Below are 20,090 nucleotides of genomic sequence, written 5' to 3'. Positions count from 1 at the left end.
ATTTGATATCATTTTTTTGAATATTTAACACTTAATCTGCTCACAGGGAGGGATTTAAATAGCATAATTTTTACAGAAACTAACTTTTTCAACTTAATTTTTGAAAATGTTCCGGAAATACTGCGTCCTTTAAAGCATATTTTATGTACTATAAAATGAATAAAAAAAATTTGTCCCGACACTTTATCTTCTGATTGCAAACGGCTGCAAACACTAGGTTCTTTCACGATTAGGGTACGAGGTTCATATCCGTCTGTAGCAATTAATAATATGCATTTTTTTTTTTTAGTTTTTTGATTCTATAATATTCCAAATTTTTTTGTAACATGTTGCTATACAGGGTGATTTTTTTATCATAACCCACTCAATTACTTGCAGAATAATAATAATTTAAACATTTTTTTTTTTTTATTATCTTTAGTTACACATTATTCTTGAATTTTTAACTATGTAATACTTTTTAAGTTCATCCCTTATGCCTTGGAGGGGGGTCAACTTTGTTTTTTTAAATGGTAACACATATTTTTAATTTAATAAAATGTTTGAGTTTTTAATTTAATAGTAAATGGCATTTGAATTTTTAATATAACTTTATTAGCTTATTAGATATAAACATTTAAAGTTTCAAAATTTTGAGTTAATATACATGTATAATACACATGGGATTGTAAATACAGGTAGCTAATTGGATTTTTATGACATTGCTGTCTCAGTCACGGATTGTTTATTATCAATTATGATTATCAATAGATATACTTTCTGTATTGTCAGTTAGTGTATTTATAAACTCATAACAATGTGCCTTACTACAATTGATAATAACAATGCTGTGTACCTGCTAATATCGATGTTATAAAAAACCAATTAGCTACCTGTATTTGTAATCCCTTGTGTATTATACCTGTATATTAATTCAAAAATTTGAAACTTTAAATGATTATATCTAATAAACGAATTAAGTTATATTAAAAATTCAAATGCCATTTACTATTAAATTAAAAACTCAAACATTTTATTAAATTAAAAATATGTGTTACCATTTAAAAAAACAAAGTTGACCCCCTTCCAAGGCATAAGGGATGAACTTAAAAAGTATTACATAGTTAAAAATTCAAGAATAATGTGTAACTAAAGATAATGAAAAAAAAAATGTTTAAATTATAATTATTCTGCAAGTAATTGAGTGGGTTATGATAAAAAAATCACTCTGTATAAATAATAAATTTAAAAAAAAATGATTTTTAATTTCACCTGAATTTAACGATGGATTTTTACAATTATAATCAAATTTTGTAATACGCTCAATTGAGTAAATCTTTTAAACCACTTTTTTTTTATTGGTTTTTTAGATATATAATCATTAAAATTAATTAAATTCTGAATATTTTCATTGTAGAATCTTTTTAAACACAAAAAGTTAATTAGAAATGATTACTATGATTTTTATTTAAGTGATCTATTACGATAAAAATGTAAAAAAAATCGAACTTTTCTGATAAATGTACTGTAAATAGTAATTATAAAATTTCCTGATTGCATACTAATCTTAATAAATTCATTTTTTTCTATTTAATAATGTCAATTTCAAACGTGTAAGTTGAGCTAAAAGTTATGGTAGTAAATTCATTTTTTTTTTTTATTAAAACTTTCACTTTAAAGGACAAAAAAAAGTAGGTTCAAAATGTTAATAATTTTAATAGTATTAAAAATCAAAAACAATAATAATTTGAAAACAATTAATTTTAAAAATTATATATTATAATTAAAAGAATTACTAATCTGGGTATAATTAAGGAAATAGAAGTTGATGTTTGACACAGTATATTAAAATGTTATTAATAATAAACGTAACACCGTTATGTTCTGACTGTGGAGTCAATTTATTTTGTTTTAAAGTTATAAAAATATTATAATTTATAATATACAAATGACGGGTAAACCGTAAGGTGCGGATATAACTCGACGACACGTACGGCGGATGTAAGTCACAGATGAACTAGTTTACCTAGTCGCCGACGTGTCTCACGGTGTTGAACCCCCTGATCTGTCCTATCTACCGACCGTCGGATAAGACAAACTTGTGTTATCGTCAACACTAATGAGTGCGATGGTGGACAGCTGAAAATCACGACCGGATAATGTGCTAATTCCGGTAAATGAATAGTGCGCTATTACGGGCCGTGTCATGTTGCTTTTGTAATTATCCATCAATTTCTTAGAATTAAACAATATCTACAGATTTGCATCGAAGCGTTTCTTATGATAGTGATTTTAATCATTGTTAGATTAAATCTATACTGGATCCAACTTTGCAACGTCCCCACTATGCCGCGATCCCACTGTGCTGGGTTTTTATTATTAGATATAAACATTTCAAGATTCAAATTTTTTTGAGTTAATATACATGTATAATACATAAGGGATTACAAATACAGGTAGCTAATTATTTATTTATGACGATGATAGCAAGCATATAGCCATTATTATCAATGGTAATAAGACACATTGTTGTGAGTTTATAAACACACTAACTGGCAATACAAAAATTATATTGCTAGTGATAATTGACAATAAACACTCCGTGACTGTAACAGCGATGTCATAAAAAACTAAAAAAATGAAAAATAAATATAGATTAAAAGAATTGAAAAACACGCTTTTAAAGCATGTTTTTCAGTTTTTTTTAACTATATTTATTCAATGTTTTACTGTGTAATACGATTATATGATTTCAGAATCTCGACAATCTTAATATAGATTTAAATATAACTAATAATTTATTAATAAGGGAAACAAACTAAAAATTCTTATTAATAAAAATTAATTTTTATTTTTAAATTAAATTAAAATTTAAAAATAAATTATAACAATAATTGTATATTGACGCTTAATAAATTACAATTTTGTTAACACACATATTAATAAGAACACGGTATTTTTAGGTATGAATATTACTTTAAATAACAAAAAAAAAATTTATTTTAATTCATTTCATAAAATAGTAACCTTAATTTTAAACATTTATTGACATGAATCTTGGACTATTTGTTTTAAACTTGACTTTAATTTATGACAATATCACCTCTGTAGAATGTAAAATTCAAGAAACGTCATACTTAAATTATATAATTGAAATAGGGAATCATCTGTGTATTCAAAATGGATGGAAATCTATGAGAAACTTACACATGAAACTTGATTCCATTGGATTTTTAAGTGTTCCAGATTTAATTGAGAAAAAACTCAACACAGATAATTTGCTAAGTGTTTTCTATAACATTGTTTATATTTTAAACTACAGGTATAGCGAAGTAATTTCAACATTTGTAGAATTATTAAATATTGTTGTTGATATATGTGAACACTTTTTAGACGCTCAATTATTCGAAATTTTTATAAATTGTACAATATCCCTTGTAGAAGTAATAAACAATTCATTGACAATGTTTGAGAATTTATACAATGCTATGACATTTATAAGTTATATTGATTTTAAACTTGTCTATCCCGAGTTAGAAACTAACCCGTACACAATAGTTGATTACATTTATGAGATAAAAAACCATATATATTTTAAAAAAATTCTGTACGAATTTCTTTTTGTTAATCTTCAAGTATTTATCGAAACTAAAGAATTCATTAGTGATATATCTAAAATTGCAAATAACTGTTACGAAAAAAATAAATCTATTATAAATACTGATGAGAAAATTGATCTCAAAACTAAATGTGAAACAGAATATTTGACACACAACAGTGATTTTCCGGAGTTTATACAATTCATGTGTCATAAGATGAATATATTTTACACTGAAATGATTAAAATTAATTACGAGGATCTTGGATTTATTCAGTTGATAAATCCAACAAATCATAAGTAAGTATAATTTAATTTTAAATAACTTAATTTTAATTTCTGTGTTTATGAATTTTTTATTGGTGTTATAATTTCAAATATGAATTATATCAATTGTATGTATAAATACCTATGAGAAAGTTATTTTTTCTTAAGGATGTAAAAAAATCAATTTTATTTTTATTATTTTAACAAATTTATATGAATTACAATCAAATGAAATTAAGTCCATTACCTGTTACAATATAATTGACTTAAATATGCAAAGAGATATCTTGATAGTTTAATTCAAGCGTATCTCAGAAAATTATAATAGACGCATTTTATTTTTTAATATTTAAAAAAGAAGAATAAATGTACGATTCGAATAGTACTTTCATTCCTCTGAAATTAATTTTTTATTAGATCTAATCTAATAAATTTTATATTTTGAAAAAAAATTCAAATAATTGGTGTACCTAAGTTTTTTAGTGGAATAAGAATAACACAAGGTTGATGTGTTAAAAAAAATTCTATAAAATTATTTAACTACTAATGAAATAATGACATAATGAAATTAATGAGAATTATTATAATTCCAAATAACATTTAGCTTCCATGCGAAGCTGAGAAGTTATTAATTTTAATATATGTGTTTTTCTTTGTGTCTGTTACCACTTTTTCTCAGCTATCACCAAACCGATATTTTTCAACGATACTTCAAAAGATCACATATCGTATCTAGCCAAAAAAATTGAAAAAATTTCCCTTGTTCTCTGTAAATGGGGAAACTTCCAAAAAAATTACAAATTTAAAAATCGCTATTTTTTAAAATTTTTTCAATTTATTTTTACTTAAAACTCCCATAACTTTTTCAACAATGAATAAATCATTATAATTTTTTTTTAGATGATTGATATCTTTTCCTTTCATTTGGTATAGTTTTTTATTAATTTGACCCTTTACCTGCCCACAGGAAAGGATTTAAAATGACAACTTTTTCAAAAAAAATTTACTTCTTCAACTAATTTTTTGAAAGTATTCCGGAAAGTCTGACACTATTATATAATAACTAAATTAAAGTAAATGTAATAAACTTTATTAGGAAAAAAAAAAATTTCAAACTTTATTTTGTCTTCATGGTGAAAATGGCTAGCAAATGCTATATTTATGTGAAAATTCTCAATTTTATATTTTACATTTTTTACTTTAAAATACTATAACTTTTTAAAAATGTATTTGTTAATACAATTTTTATGATAAGTAGTATATATATATATATATATATACTTCTTCATTCGACATACTTTTATTTTTAAATTGGGTAGTTCATATCTGAAAAATGCATATAGAAAGTGGAACTTTTTCAACTTAACTTTTGAAAGTGTTCCGGAAAGTCTGACCCCTATATATATATATTTATCTTAAATTAAAGCTAATGTAATATACTTTATTACAAAAAAAAAAATTTCGGACTTAATTTTGTCTTTATGGTGAAAATAGACATCAAAATTAATAAAATAATTCTTTTTTATATTTTTAACTTATGGATTATTTTAAAAGCTACATAATCTGCTAGTTCCTTATTAATATCCTGATTAAGATAAAGTATGTCGAATGAAAACGGGACTATTAAAAAATAGTATTTCTCGTAGAAAAATTATGTTAATCCATACACTTTTCAATATGTCATAGCATTATAAAGTTAAAAATGTAAAAAATAAAATCGAGAATTTTCACACTATAAAAGCATTCGGTAGCAATTTTCACCGTGAAATTAATATAGTCCAAAATTTTTTTTTTTTTCATAATAAAGTACATTACATTAGCTTTAATTTAAGATATATATAAAAGTGTCAGACCTTCCGGAACATTTTCAAAAGTTAAGTTGAAAAAGTTAATTTTTTGTGAAAAAGTTGTGTCGTAACACAGTAAAAATGATAAAGGTAAAAGTGTAAATGTGCAACTATGTGTACGAAGATGAACATGAGGAGGTGGTGCCTGCTGTCTAGGTATTCAAGTGCGTGTTGTCGTACAGCAGTCACCGTGCTCGGCTGACACTCCGGGTTAGCTGTGGGTGTCGAAAGGCTGTTGTTATAGGAAGGGAGAATAAGAGTAACACCTAGGTATGAGGTGCAGACGAAGTGCAAGACACAAATACTTGGGGTATAGGAGAGGATAATGAAGTACGAGGTGCAGACGAAGTGCAAGACACAAGTACTTCAGAGAGAGAACGGGGTAGCCGAGTATAAGGTGCAGACGAAGTGCAAGACACAAATACTGGGCGTACCAGATAAGGAGTATAACAAAGTACGAGGTGCAGACGAAGTGCAAGACACAAGTACTTTAGTTATTAGGAGAGGATAATGAAGTACGAGGTGCAGACGAAGTGCAAGACACAAGTACTTCAGAGAGAGAACGGGGTAGCCGAGTATAAGGTGCAGACGAAGTGCAAGACACAAATACTGGGCGTACCAGATAAGGAGTATAACAAAGTACGAGGTGCAGACGAAGTGCAAGACACAAGTACTTTAGTTATTAGGAGAGGATAATGAAGTACGAGGTGCAGACGAAGTGCAAGACACAAGTACTTCAGAGAGAGAACGGGGTAGCCGAGTATAAGGTGCAGACGAAGTGCAAGACACAAATACTAGGCGTACCAGGTGAGGAAAGATAACAGAGTACGAGGTGCAGACGAAGTGCAAGACACAAGTACTCTGAAATGTCGAGGAAAAGAGTATATAGGTTAGAAAAGGAATAAACAAAGACTTTACTTTAAACAGTAAGCCGGACAGCGACAACCGAGTACTGAGACTGATGAATGACACAAGGCACTGGAGTCGACTGACCACGATGGTCAGGTCTATTGGGTTTTTATAATAATTACACTTATTGCCGATTTGGCAATAAATATTATTTGTTAATTCATCAGTCTCAGGCAGCGGATGTGCTGTCTGTATTTTATTAAAAAAATTCTCACGATTATGAAAACGTGACACCATCACAGTTGTCATTTTAATTCCCCCTTTGTGGGCAGTTAAAGGGTCAGATATATAAAAAAAATATACCAAATGATAGGTAAAACCATCAATAATCTAAGGAACTAGCAGATCATGGAGCTTTTGTAATTATCCACCAATTTCTTAGAATTAAACACTATCTACTGATTTGCATCGAAGCGTTTCTTATGATAGTGATTTTAATCACTGTCAGATTAAATCTATACTGGACCCAACTATGCAACATCCCCACTATGCCGCGACTCCACTGTGCTGGGTTTTTTTNCCCAACTATGCAACGTCCCCACTATGCCGCGACTCCACTGTGCTGGATTTTTTTTAAACCAATCAAAGATATTTTGTTAAGGAGTAAAAAATTATATTTTTGATTTCAATAATGATTTTTCTTTTGTGTGTTAAATGATTTTGATGAATTTACGTTAGGTTATTTTGACATAATATACAAATAATAAAATGTATTCCAAAATTAGCTATGTACTTAACGAAACATATTTTAGTATTAAAAACTTTTAAGGCAGTTATAATAATTAATGTATTTTATGCATAATGTATATATTATATATATACTGTCTCAGTCACGGATTGTTTATTATCAATTATGATTATCATTAGATATACTTTCTGTATTGTCAGTTAGTGTATTTATAAACTCATAACAATGTGCCTTACTACAACTGATAACAACAATGCTGTGTACCTGCTAATATCAATGTTATAAAAAACCAATTAGCTACCTGTATTTACAATCCCATGTGTATTACATAGTTAAAAATAATAATGTGAAAGAATAATGTGTAACTAAAGATAATAAAAAAAAAAATGTTTAAATTATTATTATTTTGCAAGTAATTGAGTGGGTTATGATAAAAAAATCACCCTGTATATTGGACCCAACTATGCAACGTCCCCACTATGCCGCGACCCCACTGTGCTGGGGTTTTTTAATATGCATGAATCAACTTTATTCTTTAATGATAAATACTTTATATATACTTCCTTTATTCAACATATTTTTTTTTTAAATCTGACCATTTCCCTTTATACAAGGGGGATGCAAACCTTTTAAAATGCGTATAGAAAGTAGAACTTTTTCAATTTAACTTTTGAAAATGTTCCGGAAAGACTGACACTTTTATATATATCTTAAATTAAAGCTTATGTAATATAATTTTTTTTGAAAAAAAAACTTCACCTTTAGAATTGTCTTCTTAGTGAAAACGTACATCAAAGTTAAATAAAAACGTACAATTTCCGTGAAAAAAATCTCGATTTTATATGTTATATTATTAAATTTATATTGCTATAACTTTTGGAGAAATGTATGGATCGATATTATTATTTATAACTTAACTAAATTAAACTTCCTAACTGCATATTAATGTTAGCGATACCATCTTTCTAATTCTTATAAAATTTTCTATTTAATGATGTCAATTTCAAACTTGCCAATTAAGCTAAAAGTTATGGTAAAATAAATTATTATTTTTTATTATAAAAAATTTTTTATTATATTCACATAACTTTATCAAAAATTTTTCATTAACCCAACCAAAAAATAGGTTAAAAATGTTTAACCTATTGATTATTAAAAATGATTATATTTAACATATTAAAAATCAAATCAGTAATAATTTGAAAACAAATTTTTTTTTCTTTTAATTATTATTTTATATGTAATTCGTAATAATATAAAAAATTAGAAGTGATAGAAAAAGTGTAATTGCAGATTTGAAAACAACGCGAAAAATTGATTTAGAAAAGTATATTTTTGCTTCTGATGAAAGTTCCTTGTAGTTCAGTGCTTTTATTTACAGTAACAAACAGTTTTTATTGAAAATTATTGTAACAAGTCCCTTAAATTTTTATATACGTAAGCGTAAACCAAAATATAATTTCTTTATTATTTTTATAATTTTTCCGTATAAATTAAAATATTAAATTATTGAATATCAATTTTATACTAAATTTAATAACTATAATTTTTATTTATTCATATATTATATTTTAAAATCAAAGAACTACTAATCAGGATATAATTAAATAAATAAGAGTTGATGTTGCTTTTGGAATAATCCACCAATTTCTCTAAATGAAACACTATCTACAGATTTGCATCGAAGCGTTTCTTATGATAGTGATTTTAATCCCTGTCCGATATCATTATACTTGACCCAACTATGCCACGTCCTCACTGTATTGAGTTTTTTAACTGTTAATATGAGTTCTTTTTGTGAAACCTGTAATAATTATTATTGTAGTAAATTATTTTTTAACTAATTTTATAGCGACCACATTTAAAATAAGAGTCATATTTTTCAAGAGAAATACAAAATTCTAGAAAATTAAACTTCGATCAACCCTTTTTGAGCTACCTTAGAGCTGATCAATCTAAACTAAATTTTAGAAAACATATTTTTCTCAATTTTGAGAATAAAAATAAATCTAAAATTGTGGGGTAAGGCTGTCAATTAAAGTCTTGATATCATTGTAACTTTGGGGTGTAATATCCTTAATGAATCATAGTGTGTATATATATATATATAATACTTGCTATTTTAAAATAATTTAACTAATATATTTGAATTTTTGTATAGGTTTAAACCTCCGATTGACGAATCTATTAATCAAGAACTTGGAATCATGACACTCAATACTTTATTTAGTGAAGGTAATTGGGATTCATTTGGCCAAATAAAAATTCTATTTGATAATTTAATAGTAAGTGCCACAAGTGTGATAAGAGACCTGGTGACAGATCATAATTTTCATCATAAAAAATTTTACTTCACACAAATGTTGAGGTGTAGACTTATTGATGTACTTTTAACGTACAATACGTCATTAACTGCTTTAAGTGGAATGTGTAGAAGTCATAAAGACTTAAACGAGTATGTGAAATGTACAATATATCTTTTTGACACAATTAATAATACAGTAAAAATGTTTGATTATATGCTGACTATTATGGAAAAAATAAAATTATCAACATTATGGCTACCCGAAAAATTATTTCCTAACTTACATTCAATTTTTAACTTAATATATTATTATGTAATTGAACTTAAATCTAATGATGTAATACGAAATATGTTTATAAACAAACCTGAAGTAAATATTAAAAATTTAGCTAGTGATTATATGAAGAGCTTTCGTAAAGCAAGATCTAGGTTTTACAGTATAGTACGTAGTTTAAAAATTCAAAAAAAAAAAAACTGTTATTCAGAAGGTTTATTAGTTACTAAGGAACATCTGGACGCTAAATTTTCTAACGCTGAACTTATTATTAATACAACAATGGCAACTGACTCAATTGTCACCAAATATGAATTACTTTCGAAATATTTATATGACTTTTGTGAAAACTATGTTAAAACTGATTACGTAGATACAGGTTTTCATAAAATACATCAACATTATTTTTGGCAATGGTCATAGTCCGTTTTTATTCATTGAAGTGAATTATATAATTTAAGTAGTTGTTTCAATGTATGAGTAAGATCTCTTCTATTAAAATAAGCATTATATAATATTAAGTAATCATTTCAGGAAGCACAAAACCAATAATTGAATTTACTTTTTGACCATTAAACATTATATATATAATATATACATTATGCATAAAATACATTAATTATTATAACTGCCTTAAAAGTTTTTAATACTAAAATATGTTTCGTTAAGTACATAGCTAATTTTGGAATACATTTTATTATTTGTATATTATGTCAAAATAACCTAACGTAAATTCATCAAAATCATTTAACACACAAAAGAAAAATCATTATTGAAATCAAAAATATAATTTTTTTACTCCTTAACAAAATATCTTTGATTGGTTTAAAAAAAATCCAGCACAGTGGAGTCGCGGCATAGTGGGGACGTTGCATAGTTGGGTCCAGTATAGATTTAATCTGACAGTGATTAAAATCACTATCATAAAAAACGCTTCGATGCAAATCAGTAGATAGTGTTTAATTCTAAGAAATAGGTGGATAATTACAAAAGCTGCATGATCTGCTAGTTCCTTATTAATACCCTGATTAAGATAAAGAATGTCGAATGAAAAAGGGATTATTAAAAAATATTATTTCTCATAAAAAAATTGTGTTGATTCATACATTTTTCAATGAGTTATAGCATTATAATGTTAAAAATGTAACCTACCCAACCCAACATCAACTCCTATTTCCTTAATTATATCCAGATTAGTAATTCGTTTAATTATATATTATATAATGTTTATAATAAATTATTTTCAAATTATTATCGATTTTTAATATGTTAAAAGTAATCATTTTTAACCAACTTCTTTTTGTCCATTAAAGTGAAAGTTTTAATAAAAAAAAAAATGAATTTATTACCATAACTTTTAACTCAACTTGCAAGTTTGAAATTGACATTATTAAATTGAAAAAAATGAAATTTTTAAGATTAATATGCAATCTGGAAATTTTATAATTACTATTTACAGTACATTTATCAGAAAAATTCGATTTTTTTGCATTTTTATCGTAATAGATAACTGAAATAGAAAGAATAGTAATCATATCCTTATAACTTTTGGTGTTTAAAAAAATTCTGCAATTGAAATATTCAGAACTTAATTAATTTTAATAATTTACTTTAATTAAATGAATCAATCAAACCAAAGTAGTTAAAAAGATTTACTCAATTGAGCATATTATCAAAAATATAATTATAATTGTAAAACTCNTATCAAAAATATAATTATAATTGTAAAAATCCATAGTTAAATTCAGGTGAAACTAAAAATCATTTTTATTTTAAGTTTATGATTTATATAGCAACATATTACAAAAAAATTTGGCATATTATAGACTGGTAGTAGCACACAGAAATAGAGTTAAAAAATTAATAAATTATAAAGTAAAATTATTTACTTTTGTAGTTGAATACTTTTATCATATCAAATTTAATTCGACAATAAATAATTTAAGAATATTAAAAATTAATGATTTTAATTGTTTGTATGGACAAATCTAGTTAAGCTACTTTTTATTTGAATAAGGAATATTTTTTTGATTTTTAAGAGTAATAACTTAAACTAATCATTAACTTAAATATCATAAACTTAAATGAATCATTTGACGTATCGTTGAAAAAAGTAGGTCTAGTGAGGGTTGGCAAAATAAATCGTAGCCACAAAAAGATCCACATAGTAAAATAATATTAACATGAATATCAATTTCTTCTCAGGAGGGGAAACTATAGAGATAAGATCCTTTATATTTATTGAAATTATTGAATCTAAATGAGATAAATATCAAATGATTTGAAAATTCTATTCTAACTCAAAAAAAAAATGCAAAATTTTAGAAGCCACAAACGGATTTGAACCTCGTACCCTAGGCGTTAAAGATCAAGGTGTTACCCATTCGGCAACTATTCGTTGATTTTTGTNCCCCCCCTTTATAAGGGGAAATTGTCTAATTTTAATAAGCAGTATGTCAAATGAAAGATGTACTTATAATGTATTTAGAAAAAAAAAATTGTGCTGATACATACATTTTTCGAAAAGTTATAGCATTTTTAAGTTGAAAATTAAAAATCGAAAATCGAAAATTTTAACACAAAAATAGTGTTTTTTTAACTACGGCAACCGTTTACATAAGATAAGATAAAGTGTTTATTATTAGCATCTAATAATAATTAGATGCTAATGAAACTAAATAAATCATAAGAGTAGAAAATTGTCTTTTTTGAAATTATTACTAACAGTTTATGTTGGATCTAGAAATTTATGACAAAGTAATTTACTATTATCGTAAAATAGTCGTCACTACCATAACATGGGATATTCATATTCTTAGAATATAATCTTTTTGAAACAAAAAAAAATTAAATAATAATATAAGAGAAATAGTCAACAAACGCATACTGTTTAGTTATATTGTAATACACACGATTCAATCATAAATCAATTATCAATTGTCAATTATCAATTAAATCAATAGTCACTTTTAAAAATCGTTCCCTCCAACAGAAAATCTATAAATTATTTTTGTCACATTTTTATTCTAATTTTAATAATTAAATATTTTGTATCCACCCTAATCTTAAGTGTAAAAAAAACCCAGCACAGGGGGTCGTGGCACAGTGGTGACGTGAATTAGATGGATCAAGTATAATGATATCTGACAGTGATTAAAATCACTATCCAAAAAAAAAAACGCTTCGATGCAAATCTTTAGATTGTGTTTAATTTTAAAAAATTGGTGGATTATTTCAAAAGCTACATGATCTGCTAGTTCATTATTAATATCCTAATTAAGATAAAGTATGTCGAATGAAAACGGGACTATTAAAAAATAGTATTTCTCATAGAAAAATTATGTTAATCCATACATTTTTCAATATGTCATAGCATTATAAAGTTAAAAATGTAAAAAATAAAATCGAGAATTTTCACACTATAATATCATTTGGTGGCAATTTTCACCGTGAAGATAAAATAAAGTGCAAAATTTTTTTTTTTTCATAATAAATTACATTACATTAGCTTTAATTTAAAATATATATAAAAGTGTCAGACCTTCCAGAACATTTTCAAAAGTCAAGTTGAAAAAATTAATTTTTTGTGAAAAAGTTGTCATTTTAATTCCCCCTTTGTGGGCAGTTAAAGGGTCAGATATATAAAAAAAATATACCAAATGATAGGTAAAACCATCAATAATCTAAGGAACTAGCAGATCATGGAGCTTTTGTAATTATCCACCAATTTCTTAGAATTAAACACTATCTACTGATTTGCATCGAAGCGTTTCTTATGATAGTGATTTTAACACTGTCAGATTAAATCTATACTGGACTCAATACTTATATTATCTTATAATTCAATTATTTAGAATTAATAATCTGATTATAGAACGTTAAAGCAATAGATCAAATAATTATATTAATCTTTAAACTTCAATTAATTATTATTAACTAGTTCGGACCTTATACATAATCACATTACATGGTATTCGTGAGATGGCCACCGCCTCTTCGTTGCCTCAGTGTATTATTACAGGTACTTACTAGTTGAATCATTTACAATATCTCTATAAGAAGAACCTTAATTATTACTTTTTATATCTACTTGTCTTTATTGTTCTAAACTCTCGGACTCTACAACCTCGATAGAACCTCATTGCTCACCAATTGACCAAAGCCCCAAAATATCCAATCTTGGTCAAAAACACTCTACTAATCCTTTTTAGTTATTTTTGTATTATTACAGTAAGTCAACTGATTTTTACTGTTCCTTATTTATTGAACAACCTGTATAACATTTATATATAAACTCGACATAATGTTTAAAATTTAAAAGGAAAAATTACAACAAATTATTTTAAGTAAAAAATCTAGTGTTATAATGTTTTTATGTGTTTTTTATTTAGAGAAAAATCGTATAACAATCAAGAGCAACAAAAAAAAAAAAAATTATGAAGCAGTGGGTTACTCATTTAATGACAATCAGGGTTTTATTATCATATTTGTGTCAATTTTGATATTTTCACAATAAAAAAACGGTAGCACAGTGGGGTCGAGGCACAGTGTGGACGAGGCATAGATGGGACAAGTATAGATGATATCTGACAGTGATTAAAATCACTATCATAAGAAACGCTTCGATGCAAATCTGTAGATAGTGTTTCCTTTAGAGAAATTGGTGAAATATTTTAAAAGCAACATGAACTCTTATTTCTTTAATTATATCCTGATTAGTAGTTCTTTGATTTTAAAATATAATATATGAATAAATACTAATTATAGTTTTTAAATTTAGTATGAAATTGTGAGGCCAGCTATGATGTATGGTTCATAGTGTTGGGCGGTTGATAAGAAAGTAGAGCAGAGAATAAGTGTAGCAGAGATGAGAATGCTTAGTTGGATGAGTGGAGTGACTAGAGAAGATAGGATAAGGAACGAGCATATAAGAGGAAGTATAGGTGTTGCGTCAATCGTGGATAAGATGACAGAAAATAGACTTAGATTGTTTAGTCATGGTATGAGGAAAGAAGAATCGAAAGCTGTAAGAACAGTTATAGAAATGAATGTTGAAGGAAGAAGAGATAGAGGAAGACCAAAAAAGAGATGGAGGGATGCTATTGAATGCGATTTGAGGACAGCTGATGTGAGCGTAGAAGATGTGGGAGATCGTGTCAAGTGGAAGCTTAGGATAAGGGTGGCCGACCCCAAGTAGTTGGGATTAAGGCAAAGAAAAAGAAAAATATTACCAGATATTCCGGTGGCAATTGACATAATATGATTGTTATTTCGGAATGTACAATTTAGCGTTTAGTTGGGTTTAAATAATATAGCGTCAAATCAATTACCTACTCTATCGGTTGTATCTCAATATACACTACACTTTAATGATACAATAAATAAATAAACTCACACATACACACATATGCATTTATAACATTGTGTCTAATGTAAGTATAACATGATAAAAAGTAACCGTAAAATGAAAAAAATGGAATATAAATTTTATTACTCATATTAAATGTAATGTAACTCGAAAAATATTTGTTTAAATGAAAAAATATAAGATTATATTTTTATTTATAATTGTCTTTTAAACAACTTTTGTGCGAAACTTTTTTTTGTAAGTTAAATATTTTTTTTTGAGAAAATTAAGAAAGCTCATATTTTTGAACTTTTGCGAGGATTTAAAAAAAAAGCTCAATTCCAATCTTGAGGACTATTAGTATGTCATTATACATATTTTAATTCAACTTTTAAAAAAACAAAATTTTTTCCGCAATTTTTCCTTTGTTGACAGGCCTAGATGTCAATTTTAAACTTGTAATTGAGCTAAAAGTTATGGTAATATATTCAATTTATTTTACTATAAACTTTCATAAATCTTTATCAAAAATTTTTCATCAACTTTAAAGAACCAAAAAAATAGGTTAAAATTGAAAATTTGGACTGATTATTTTTAACATATTAAAAATCAAATCAGTAATAATTTGAAAACAAATTTTTTTTTCTTTTAATTATTATTTTATATATATAATTAGTAATAATATAAAAAATTAGAAGTGATAGAAATAGTCTACTTGCAGATTTGAAAACAACGCGAAAATTTGATTTAGAAAAGTATATTTTTGCTTCTGATGAAAGTTCCTTGTAGTCCAGTGCATTTTTTTATAGTAACAAACAGTTTTTATTGAAAATTATTGTATCAAGCCCTTTAAATTTTTATACACGTAAAAGTAAAGCAAAATATAACTTCTTTATTATTTTTATAATTTCTCCGTTTAAATTACAATATTAAATATCAATTTCATACTAAATTTAATAATTATAATTAGTATATATTCATATATTATATTTTAAAATCAAAGAACTACTAATCATGATATAATTAAAGAAATAAGAGTTGATGTTGCTTTTGGAATAATCCACCAATTGCCTAATTAAAACAAAAAAAAAAAAAGTTTGTTGGGAATTTTTTCTGCTATTCTGCAAAATTACTCCTTCGTTGACTAGAATGAATCATTAAATAGAAAATTTTATGAGAATTAAAACAATGTTATTTTTAAGATTAATATGCAGTCAGAAAGTTTTATAATTATTATTTATTGTAAATTTATCAGAAAAACTCATTATTTTTTGCATTTTTATCGTAATAGAACACTTAAATAGAAATCATAGTAATCATTTCTAAGTAATTTTTGATATTTAAAAAGATTCTACTATTGAAATATCCAGAACTGAATTAATTTTAATGATTTACTTTAACTAAAAAAAAAAAAGTTAATATTTTGAATCCCTCTTGTGGGCAGGTAAAGGGTTAGATTTATAAAAAAAACCAAATGATAGATAAAGACATGCATCTAAATAAAAAAAAATATACTGATTTGGTCATTTTTGATAAAGTTATAACAATTAACAAAGTTATAAGTTTTATACACTGGACTACAAGGAACTTCCATCAGAAACAAAAATATACTATTCTAAATCAACTTTTCGCGATGTTTTAAAATGTGCAATTAGACTTTTTCTATAACTTCTAAGTTTTAATATTATTAAAAAATAGTTTTTACATATAAAAAAAAATAATTAAGAACAAAAAAAATTGTTTTAAATTAATACTGATTTGATATAATATTTAATATTAATTTGATTATTAATAAGTTAAAAATAAGGAAAATGACATATTTAACCTATTTTGTTAATCGTTTAAAGTTGATTGTTGTAAATGTTTATAATAAAAAAAAAAAATTTATTTTACCATAACTTTTAGCTCAATTGGTAAGTTTGACATTGACATAATTAAATAGAAAATTTTATGACAATTAAAAAAATTGTATCGTTAAGATCAATATGCAGTCAGAAAGTTTTATAATTACTATTTATTGTAAATTTATCAGAAAAGCTCAATATTTTTTTGCATTTTTATGGTAATAGATAACTTAAATAGAAGTAATAGTAATAATTTCCTAGGAACTTTTGTTGTTTGTTGAAAAGATTCTATAATTGAAATATTGAGAACTTAATTAATTTTAATGATTTACTTTAACTAAATGTACCAATCAAAACAAAGTTGTTAAAAAGATTTACTCAATTGAGTGTATTATAAAATTTGATTATATTTGTAAAAATCAATTGTTAATTCAGGAGAAAAAACAATCATTTTTTTTAGAAATGATTTATATAGCAACATGTTACAAAAAAAAATTGTAATATTATAGTCTAGTAGTAGCACACACAAATAGAGTAAAAAAATTATTAAATTACAAAGTAAAATGATTTAATTTTGTAGTTGAAACCTATCATATCAAACTTCATTCGTTAATAAATATTTTGAAAACATTAGAAATTAATGATTTTAATTGTCTTTATGGAGACGATGTAATAACTAACTGTTTAATTGATAAATTAGAATTTTTTTTTCAATTTTTGAGAGTAATATCTTCAACTAGATACGAATTGTAGTAATTTGACGTATTGTTGAAAAAAGTAGGTCAAGTTAGAGCAGAGAAAATAAATGATAGTCACAAAAAAATATCTTCTCGGCTTTGCATCGAAGCGAAAACTTAAAATATAGTAAAATAATTTTAATACGAATAAGAAATTTCTTCTTGCAAGGAGCGACTAAAGTGATAGGGTCCTTGATTTTTATTGAAGTTATTGAATGTAAATGAGATAAAAATCAAACGAGTTAAAAATTTATACTAACTTAAAAAGAATTAAGAAAAAATGCAAAAAATTCATTGCCAAACGCGGATTGGAACCTCGTACCCCAAGCGTGTAAAACATGAATTTTACCAACTCGACAACTGTACGTTGCTTCCGTCGCTTGAAAAATTAGCTATTTAAGCTAGTTCAAATTTCAAAGTTATTTTTCTCGACTTAAAAGAAACAAACAAATTTAAATAAGTTTAACTNCTCGACTTAAAAGAAACAAACATATTTAAATAAGTTTAACTAATCTTACTATATCAATTTTAATTTATATAATATTTATGAAAATCTGTACTCCCCTTGTCAGGTATTTTAAAATAAAATAAAATACAAAACCCAGAATTTTAACACAAAAATAGCATATTTTTGCATACGGTAGTCATTTTTACCATGAAGACAAATCCAGAGGTCAAATTTTTTTTTTTCACATTAAAGTATATTACATAAGCTTTAATTTAAGATATATTTAAAAGTGTCAGTATTTCCGGAATACTTTCAAAAATTAAATTGAAAATATCGTAGTAACAATACGCATGTTTAAAGTTTTGACCCCCCTTGTTAAAGGGGTATGATCCGATTTACAAAAAAAGCGTGCCAGATGAAAGGGGTATATAAATATTTATTATAAAAAAATAATAATATTGATCCATACATTTTTCCAAAAGTTATATAAAATATAAATTAAATAATATAACATATAAAATCGAGATTTTTTTCACGGAAATCGTACGTTTTTCTTTAACTTTGATGTCCGTTTTCACCACGAAGACAAGTCCAGAGGTCAAATTTTTTTTTTTCAAATTAAAGTATATTACATAAGCTTTAATTTAAGATATATATAAAAGTGTCAGTATTTCCGGAATACTTTCAAAAATTAAATTGAAAATATCTTAGTAACAATACGCATGTTTAAAGTTTTGACCCCCCTTGTTAAAGGGGTATGATCCGATTTACAAAAAAAGCGTGCCAGATGAAAGGGGTATATAAATATTTATTATAAAAAAATAATAATATTGATCCATACATTTTTCCAAAAGTTATATAAAATATAAATTAAATAATATAACATATAAAATCGAGATTTTTTTCACGGAAATCGTACGTTTTTCTTTAACTTTGATGTCCGTTTTCACCATGAAGACAAATTCAGAGGTCAAATTTTTTTTTTTCAAATTAAAGTATATTACATAAGCTTTAATTTAAGATATATATAAAAGTGTCAGTCTTTCCGGAACATTTTCAAAAGTTAAGTTGAAAAAGTTAATTTTTCTATACGCATTTTAAAAGGTTTGCACCCCCCCTGTATAAAGGGAAATGGTCCGATTTTAAAAAAAAGTATGTCGAATGAAAGAAGTATATATAAAGTATTTATCATTAAAGAATAAAGTTGATTCATGCATTTTTTAAAAAGTTATAGCAACATAATGTTAAAAAATGTAAAATATAATATCAAGAATTTTTTCACAAAAATAGCATATTTTTGCATACGGTAGTCATTTTCACCATGAAGACAAGTCCAGAGGTCAAATTTTTTTTTTTCAAATTAAAGTATATTACATTAGCTTTAATTTAAGGTATATATAAAATTGTCAGTCTTTCCGGAACATTTTCAAAAGTTAAGTTGAAAAAGTTAATTTTTTGTAAAAAAGTTACCATTTTGAAACCCCATCCTTTGGGCTGTTAAAGGGTCAAATGTTCACAAAAATATATAAAATGATAGGTAAATATTTAAGGTATCTATAAAAAAAAAAATTATATTGATTCGGTCATTTTTAAAAAAGTTATGGCAATTTTAANTATATTGATTCGATCATTTTTAAAAAAGTAATGGCAATTTTAAGTAAAAAAAATTGATAAAATATCGAAAATTAGCTATTTTTAAATTTGTAGCGAGGTGTAATATATAGAAGTAATAAACACTTTTAGGGAATTTTTTTCAATTTTTGAGGGTAATGTCTTCGACTAGATACGATTTGTGATCTTTTGACATATTGTTCATCAAAATCGGTCCAGCGAGAGCTGAGATTGAG

The 20,090-nt window shown here is 25.5% G+C and overlaps 1 protein-coding gene and 1 long non-coding RNA gene across 5 annotated transcripts; both read left to right on the top strand.

Moving 5' to 3' along the window:
- The first annotated feature begins 2,994 nt into the window (after positions 1-2,994).
- Positions 2,995-11,056, top strand: LOC126908526 (uncharacterized). Its single transcript, XM_050690688.1, has 2 exons — positions 2,995-3,877; positions 9,450-11,056. Exons 1-2 carry the CDS (start codon positions 3,030-3,032, stop codon positions 10,288-10,290), a joined length of 1,689 nt encoding a protein of 562 aa, XP_050546645.1. The 5' UTR covers positions 2,995-3,029; the 3' UTR covers positions 10,291-11,056.
- On the top strand, positions 5,854-6,763 carry LOC126908551 (uncharacterized). 4 transcript variants are annotated; one of them, XR_007704792.1, is made up of 3 exons: positions 5,854-5,968; positions 6,089-6,213; positions 6,338-6,763. It is a non-coding gene; the product is annotated as an uncharacterized LOC126908551 (long non-coding RNA). The 4 variants fall into 4 exon arrangements; XR_007704789.1 differs by having other exon boundaries at positions 6,089-6,273; XR_007704790.1 differs by having other exon boundaries at positions 6,089-6,337; positions 6,399-6,763.
- Positions 11,057-20,090: the final 9,034 nt, after the last annotated feature.

Source organism: Daktulosphaira vitifoliae, unplaced genomic scaffold (assembly GCF_025091365.1).
Source record: "Daktulosphaira vitifoliae isolate Bord-2020 unplaced genomic scaffold, ASM2509136v1 Scaffold_5, whole genome shotgun sequence".
NCBI classification, from domain to species: Eukaryota; Metazoa; Arthropoda; class Insecta; order Hemiptera; family Phylloxeridae; genus Daktulosphaira; species Daktulosphaira vitifoliae.
Note: the sequence above shows the minus strand (reverse complement) of the source record. Positions and strands in the feature narration are given on the sequence as shown.

What these genes read in the sequence shown, in the direction of transcription:
- LOC126908526 (XM_050690688.1), top strand. Translation starts at nt 3,030, where the DNA reads ATGAATCTTGGACTATTTGTTTTAAACTTGACTTTAATTTATGACAAT. An exon ending in ATAAATCCAACAAATCATAA is followed by an intron (nt 3,878 to 9,449) that starts GTAAGTATAATT and finishes ATTTTTGTATAG; the next exon opens with GTTTAAACCTCCGATTGACG.